This window comes from Dromiciops gliroides, chromosome 1, assembly GCF_019393635.1.
Source record: "Dromiciops gliroides isolate mDroGli1 chromosome 1, mDroGli1.pri, whole genome shotgun sequence".
Lineage (NCBI taxonomy): Eukaryota > Metazoa > Chordata > Mammalia > Microbiotheria > Microbiotheriidae > Dromiciops > Dromiciops gliroides.
In genome coordinates this window covers 543,135,321-543,143,389 of record NC_057861.1, presented here as the reverse complement: position 1 = coordinate 543,143,389, position 8,069 = coordinate 543,135,321, and the positions used below count along the sequence as shown (strand labels likewise).

Genomic DNA, 8,069 nt, shown 5'->3' with positions numbered 1-8,069 from the left:
TTGAGAGTAACCAACAGGCCTCAAACCTGGTGGTGAGTTAGGTGGATGTCTGCCCCATCCGACTTTATGCAGCTCCGCCTACTTAAATCCAATTGATAAGCAAGTTAAGATATCAAGCTATGACATTATTAGTCCTCTTCAAAAACAAAGGACAGGGGCAGCTAGGTGGTGCAGTGGATGGAGCACCAGCCCTGGATTCAGGAGTACCTGAGTTCAAATCTGGCCTCAGACACTTAACACTTACTAGCTGTGTGACCCTGGGCAAGTCACTTAACCCCAATTGCCTCACTCAAAACAAAACAAAACAAAAAAAACAAAAACCCACAAAAGACAGGAAAGGCTAAGTGGTGCCCTGGATAGACCACCCACTCTGGAGTCAGGAGGACCTGAGTTCAAATCCCACTTCAGACACTTGTCACTTACTAGCTTTGTGACCCTGGGCAAGTCACAACCCCCATTGTCTTGCAAAAAGAAAAAAAAAAGAAAGGACAAAAACCAATAGATAGTAGAGCAAAGGAGGAAAGATCTGGGCAGGTGGCAATATAAAGAGGCTTGAGAAATGGAGTGGGAGAGGTAAGACTACTCAGGACATAAAAAATATTATACTTAATCAGGGAAAAATAAAAACTGCCTTCAAGTAACAAGGGCTCTGTTGATCAGATAACATGGATCCATAGTAGACACAATTGGAAAGATTGTGTGGTACTGAATCCTCCATTTAGTAATTAAGAAGCAGAAGCTGAGAAGATAAATGGTGGGGGTGTCATAGAGTTAAGGACTGGGGAGGAAGAAAAGGTAAAGGAAGACTTTGAAGCTTTTAAAAAATTATTATTAATTTAGGACTGAAGGTATGAATGTTGGTTTTGTTTTAAAGAAAAATTGACATCTTTTATTTTTACATCATCCAGTATTTCCCCTGTATTCTTTTCCCTCCCCTTTCCAGAGAGATCCCCCCCTTTTTTTTTGGTGAGGCAATTGAGGTTAAGTGGCTTGCCCAGGGTCACACAGCTAGTAAGTTATTAAGTGTCTGAGGCCGGATTTGAACTCAGGTCCTCCTGAATCCAGGGCCGGTGTTCTATCCACTGTGCCACCTAGCTGCCCCTAGTTTTTGTTTTTGTTTTGTTTTTTTTAGTGAGGCAATTGGGGTTAAGTGACTTGCCCAGGGTCACACAGCTAGTAAGTGTTAAGTGTCTGAGGCCGGATTTGAACTCAGGTACTCCTGACTCCAGGACCAGTGCTCTATCTACTGTGCCACCTAGATGCCCCAGCTGCCCCTAGTTTTGATTATTTTGTAAGTGGTTCTTTTCATTTACATTGCTGTAATCATGGTGTATATTGTTTTCCTGTCTCTGTTTCACTTTGTTTTTGAAGTTGGGTTGTTTTTTTTTTAATGAGTAATTGTGTTCTATTTCACTTTGCATAAGTTCATGTAAGACTTTTTACATGCGTATTTATCATGTTCATTTTTTTGTGGCATAATAATATAATTATCCCTTCTGATGTGGAAAGGGGTTAGAGGTGTGGACCCCCCCCCCAATCCAGAAAATCTTGGTAACATTTTTTGGCCCTCCCTTTATACCAGAGAAGTCTGATTGTTTTCTTTCTTTTTGTGGGGTGTTTACAGTAACTTATTTTTAAATTTGGGTTAAGTATTTGGTCATAGGCTCTGTGTTGTCTGCTGACCTTCATGTGTCATCTGCAGTTCTGTAAAACTTCCAAAACATTCCATCTTCTTATGGCGACCCAAGGGGAGAGTCACATTGTGGAAGGGACAACTGTACTACATTACATCCACATACCACAATTTGTTTAGCTATTCCCCAACTGACAGGCATCTCCTTTGTTTCATTTTTTGCTACCATGAAAAAAAATGCTTCTTTAATATTTTGGTTTATATGAAGTCTTTTTTTTTATCAGAATATTCTAAGATGGTACTTAGTTTTAATGGAGGAAGGATTGAGACCATAGCACATGTTAAACCAATTCCCCCACATTAAAAATAAAATGGGTCATTCATGTATAATAGTCTTTATCTCTAAGTTATTTTCCCTTAAATAACTTTTCATAAAGTTCATCACAATGAAATGTTGAACACAAGTCTAGCCCAGAAAAGGGAAATTTTTATTCTGTAACTGTTGTGTTTTACTAGAGAATACGAGTCTTCTATATATGAGAAATGTTTAGTATGTAAAAAATAAGTGAAACTGAATTATATAGCTTATATAGCTTTCCACAAAAATCCCAGGCCTGGGGTCCTCATATTTCTATTCCCTCCCCCCATTTTTCTCTTTCAGTGATTCATTTGGTACTTTTAATGACACTTTTAGAAGGCATGGCCATGATTATTTTTGTTCATTTATCATAGTGTCTTCTTGCCTATGTTTCCATTTGGTCTGTATTTGTGTTCATTTCAAATAATTAAACTATTGTCTTTTATCCTTTTAGAGCTTTTCAGTGCATTCAGTTGGGATACATCGATGTCTTACACTATCTAATAAAAAGCCACCAGATTGACCTCTATGTTGTAGATGAGAACAACCGAAATATGATATTTTTATCCGTCATATATAATCAACCAAAGATTCTGGAGTACTTTTTGGACATGGTCAGTTGAGAGAGATGTTTAAAGTAGTTAATTAAGATCTTAGAATACCATAAAATTATCTTAAGTGGAAACTGAAGATACTAATTCAAACTCCTGATAGTCAGTGGGGCAGTAGACTTTACTAACTAACAATCCAGGAGAGATTTTAAAGGTAATATATGATTTTGATAAAAAATTATGATAATTTTCATTGTATTTTAAATAGAAAAGTGTGCTAAACTGATAGCAAGGTAGGACCTGCATTTAAATACCATCTCTAACATTTATTTGGTCCATGACCTGGGGCAGGTCACAAACTGCTCTGAGCCTGTTTCCTCTATAAAATGAGACTTATAACACTTGTTGCATTTACCTTTTGGGATAAGCTTTGAGGAACAAATGAGATAATGGCTGTAAAGGACTTTATTAACCTTAAAGTGCTATATAAACACCTACTATTGTTATTGTTACTAATTATTATTTATTGAGAGACCGGAGGCATAGTGATTTGAATGCTGTACTTTTAAGGAAGTTGTTGAGTCACTTCAGTTGGGTCCTACTAGTGGATTAAGCACTGGCCCTGGAGTCATAACGACCTGAGTTCAAATTTCACCTCAGACACTTACTAGCTGTGTAATCCTGGCCTTAAAAATCCAGGGCTATCTCCAGTTGTCCTGTTGTATATCTTGCCACTGGACCCAGATGGCTGTGGAGGAGAGAGTGAGGTTGTTGAGCTTACACAGCCTTCCTTCACTTAAATCCAATTCACTGAAAGTCATGACATCTGTCATAGTCCTCTTCAATAACAAAGGAAAACAACAACTTTTAAGGAAGACCTGGTTTTCAAATCCTGCTTAAGTTATACATCCCTACCTAGGGGTCCAATGGCAAGTCACTTCATCTCAGGCAACCTGAGCTTTAGGCAATTTCATCACGATGGGTTGTAATCTGCTTCTCTGTACAAAGGAGTTATAAAAGGGAGATGACATCTTAGATGATACATCTAGAGCCAGAAGCAACCTTGGTGGCTATCTAGTCCCACTCAAGTTTTAGATTTCTTTAGATGAGGTACAAAGGCCCAGAGAAGATAATTTGCCCAAGATCACACAGGTGATAAGTAAGAGTCAGGATTTGAACTCAGGTCCAATGACTACAAATCTAGCACTCTTATCCACTGTACAGTATTGCCTCACATAGACAAGTTATTTCCATAAATACTGAATGCTTGTTATCTTGAAATATGTTGTTGCTTAATTAGAAAGCAAGATGTATCTAAACTCATAGTTTTTCTGTGAAAAATAGCACCAATGTCCTTTTAAAAAGATTTTTGTCATTTCTTCTTCACAGCCTATAATGTCCCCCCAATTTCTCTTCCAGGAGCCTCCTGTTCTCAATGTAAACCAAGCAGCAGAAAATGGAAATACTCCACTTCATGCTGCAGTCAACACTAGAAAGACAGATATCATGTCTCTTCTTTTGCGTTTTGCTGAAATTGATGTCAATGCCCCTAATCACCAGTGTAATGGAGCAACAGCTTTACATCTTGCTATCATTTATGGTAAAGCTGTTCACATTTTATTTATTCTAGTCTCATCTCATTTTAGATAGTTATTTTTGACATTATTGCATTGGAAGAATTACTATCCTAAAGCTTAAGTCTTGGTTTTTCTGATTGTTAGAAATAGAATGAATATCACTTCATTGATATAAGATAATAGAGATAGTGTTCAGGGATTTCATGAAGAACTTGATGCTTAACTATTAATTAAATGAAATAATAAACAATTTAAATAAATAAATGATTTACTTATGAGTAGGGAATAAATCCTTTACTTAGGGAAATAGTATGCCAACATTAGAGTGGTTATTTTAAGATAACTTAGGGCCTATAAAATAGTATTTTATTCCTATTTAGAATCTTTAGCTTTTGGGATTATTGAAATAGGATTTCATTAAGTTACAACAACAATACACATTTATTAACCACTGACTAAAAGCCAGGCACTCTATTAAGACTAGAATACAAAGAAATGCAAAAACAGCCTGCAGCTCTCAAGGAGCCTGACATTCTATTGAGGAAGATGACTTGCAATCAATCATTGAACAACTTTTTGTATGTAGGAGAGACAGACAGACAGACAGACAGACAGACACTAGCTTTAGAGGGATCAAAAAAGGCTCTTGCAGAAGGTGGGATTTTAGCTGAGCCTTGAAAGAAGCCAGGAGGGACCAAGTTGAGGAAGGAGACCATTACCCCGAGCTTGTAGGTTGAGTGCTATGTGCAAGGAACACCCAAGAGACCAAATGGATCCTAGAGAACTTTGAGGAGAGTAAAGTGTAAGAAGATTGGAAAGGTAGGAAGGGGCCAAGTTGTGAAGCACTTGATTTATTTTGGGGGGGGGGGGGTATGGGGCAGTGAGGGTTAAGTGACTTGCCCAGGGTCACACAGCTAGTAAGTATCAAGTGTCTGAGGTCAGATTTGAACTCAGGTCCTCCTGAATTCAGGGCCAGTGCTTTATCCACTGCACCACCTAGCTGCTCCCTTGTGAAGCACTTTAAAAGTCAAATAAGATTTTACATTTGATCCTGGAGGTAATAAATAGGTAAAAGCAATTTAGCAGCGAATTTTGTAAATAAATATTTGGAAATATATCAGGACTTAAGATTGACTTAATATATTTTAGTTTCTACTACCCTCTTTACTATAACACATTTTCTGTAAAATAAGCAAAGTACCAAAACCAAAAGTGTTTTTGAACTTGTGGTATATGACAACACACATCTATCTGCTCAACTCTTTCAAAATGTAGGCGAAATCTAAAACTTAAGAACAACAATCTAAGATACTTGAGAGAGTCTACAATCAGGTGAATGAAAGTCCCTCCATTGATTTGTCTATCTCTTTCACTAACTTAAAATATGATATTGGATTATAGACATTTTTGTGCCTATGTAGATGAAACATTCTATCTAGAATGTTTTTACCATCTTTTTCTTTTTTTTAGGACATCTGGATATTTGTTATTTGTTGCTAAAAGCTGCAGCTAATCCAGAAATTCCAATGGGAGAAATGACACCTTTGCAACTTGCTCAGCAAATGGGTAATACAGCTATAGAAAGCCTAGTAAGGTTTCATGTTAACAAATTGAAAAAAGGAAAATAAAACATTTTCAAAACAGGAAATTTAAAATCCCAACCCTTTTTCCCCCGTTATGCATTTTATATTTCAACCAGTTATTGTTGTTGTTGTTTTTAAGTATGGCAACTTGCCCATACCTTTTTTTAAGTGCCCAAATCCCTTGTACAGAGCAGAAAATTCTTATATCAAAAGCCACTTCCTTCTGTTATTTTATCTTCTTCCTGGTTTTGTCTAATCACATCCAGATTGCGACTTTGTTTCTTGGGGTGGGTTTTTTGGTAAAGAAATATTAAAAAATTTAAAACTAAAACCAAAACCCTCAAACAGCTTTGAAATTTTGCTTTTTAATCTTGAATTTTACCGCCTTGCTTTTTTTGAAAAGATAAAAGTTCTGTTTTTAAACATCCCTTCTTGATGTCTGAAGATCAACTTAAATCTTGTTCAACTTGTTCTGAAATATAGCAACATTTCTTTCTGTTCACCAAGTGGCAGAGGAGGGAGATAAAAGTAAACTAAGAAAAGTGATGCATCAAGTTAATATTTAAGACTTTATGAGCTTTCTAGTTTTGCTAAATTTGATCTTAATTGTTTTGTAGAGCTTTTGCTCATTTTGAAAAACAATAGCTCTTCAGGATTATGGTAAGTTATTGAATCTGTGTAGTATAGTGTGTATATAGGTTTTTGTTTTTGTTTTGGCAGGGCATTGAGGGTTAAGTGACTTGCCCAGGGTCCCACAGCTAGTAAATGTCAAGTTTCTGAAGTCGGATTTGAACTCAGGTCCTCCTGAATCCAGGGCCGGTGCTTTATCCACTGCACCACCTAGCTGCCCTCTATATAGTTTTTATAAAACTAAAAGTATACTAGATCCACTAATCTTTATTTTGCTCATTAAAAATTCAGTTTTTTCTCTCCACATCTTAGTAAAGATTATACCATAGGAAAACAGCAGTCTTGTTCCATTAAGACTTATTTATTCTTAGAAATAATGCCACAGAATCTGTACTGGGGTTATGTGAAATGCAATCAATCCTTATCCAATTTGTGGTTATCCATGGCAATGGGTAGGTTGGATTTCTTGTTTCCCAGCAAGTTTCTGAGCTTCCCTCACTTACCCTTTGTTTAGTTTATACAGGTTGAAATGCTATCTTATTGGTACAGCAGAAACATCATTGGTCTTGAGACAAAAAGTTTGGCTTCTAGTATCAGCTCTGCTTACTCACTTGTCGTTGGACTTGGATATATCAGTGACCCTTTCTGGGCTATAATTTTCTTATCTGTTAAAGGAAAGGGATTGGACTGGATGATCTGTCTTAAGTCTCTAAAACCAACGGTCCCAATTTTAATATTAACTTAAACATAACAAGGAATTTAAATCCATTCTCCACCAAAGATATGTAGAATGGTGTTTTGTTTAATACTTGTCATTTTGCCTCTTTAGTAATTTGAAAAGTTCCAGAATCTTAGACTCAAGGAGGGACCCTCCAGTTCAGTTACTCATCTGTGTCTCATATATAACATTCAGAGAGGTGTTCCTTCAGGCTCTATTTGAATATTTGCAGCAATAAGCATCTCACTGCTTCATGAGGTAGCCCATTCCCTTGTTAGATAGCTTTAATTATCAGAAAGTTCTCCTTTATATTGAGCAAAATTCAGCCTTTTCCACTTCCTTGTTCTAGCTCTGGAACACCATAGAACTAAATTAGTCTCTTGTGCCATATCATTTGCAGTAGATTTTTTGTCAAATTACAGATTACAGAGTTTTTCCAACACAGTTTTCATTTACTAATGTGAGTGCTCACTATTCAGAAAATCCCAGATGATAACAAGTTATTTATTCTATCATATTATTTTATAATCAAAGTGATAGAAATTCTGTTGTATTATCCTTTCTTTTCTCTTTTGTAGAACTTCCTTTCCCTAGAAAGTTAGAATCCTATAGTAATTAACCTAACCTGGATTTTCTTTTTCTCCCATTTAAAAATAATACACTTAATAATCTTTTTTATTGAAAAATTTTGTTTTGCAAAGACATACAAATATACATCCCACCCCTACAAGTGTAATTCTCCAAAATGGTTAAGCAAGACAACTAAAAAGAATGATTGTGACCAAATACACATGGAACTATACCCATTTATGGTAGTGGGACTTAGTGAATAGCAAGAAAGACCTAGGTTCAGATTTTGCCTCAGACACATTTCATCTTTGTGACCATGGGCAAATCCCTGACTTCAGTGCAACAGCAACTTTCTAATGGCAAGATCTAGACAAGGTACTGTACCAGTCTAGATCAATGGGAGGAATTTCTACATTTGGAGCTCCCTCACATTCATGACTCCCCTACCC

The 8,069-nt window shown here is 36.4% G+C and overlaps 1 protein-coding gene across 1 annotated transcript; it reads left to right on the top strand.

Annotated features, from left to right (window-relative positions):
* The first annotated feature begins 559 nt into the window (after nt 1–559).
* LOC122751424 (putative ankyrin repeat protein RBE_0317) lies at nt 560–5,747 on the top strand. Its single transcript, XM_043998481.1, has 4 exons — nt 560–573; nt 2,446–2,605; nt 3,962–4,142; nt 5,590–5,747. Exons 1-4 carry the CDS (start codon nt 560–562, stop codon nt 5,745–5,747), a joined length of 513 nt encoding a protein of 170 aa, XP_043854416.1.
* The last annotated feature ends 2,322 nt before the right edge of the window (nt 5,748–8,069 follow it).

Bases quoted from the DNA above. Each gene is read 5' to 3' on its own strand.
- LOC122751424 (XM_043998481.1), top strand. The intron at 2,606-3,961 runs GTCAGTTGAGAG...TTTCTCTTCCAG, and splicing joins TGGAGTACTTTTTGGACATG to GAGCCTCCTGTTCTCAATGT. The intron at 4,143-5,589 runs GTAAAGCTGTTC...TCTTTTTTTTAG, and splicing joins ACATCTTGCTATCATTTATG to GACATCTGGATATTTGTTAT.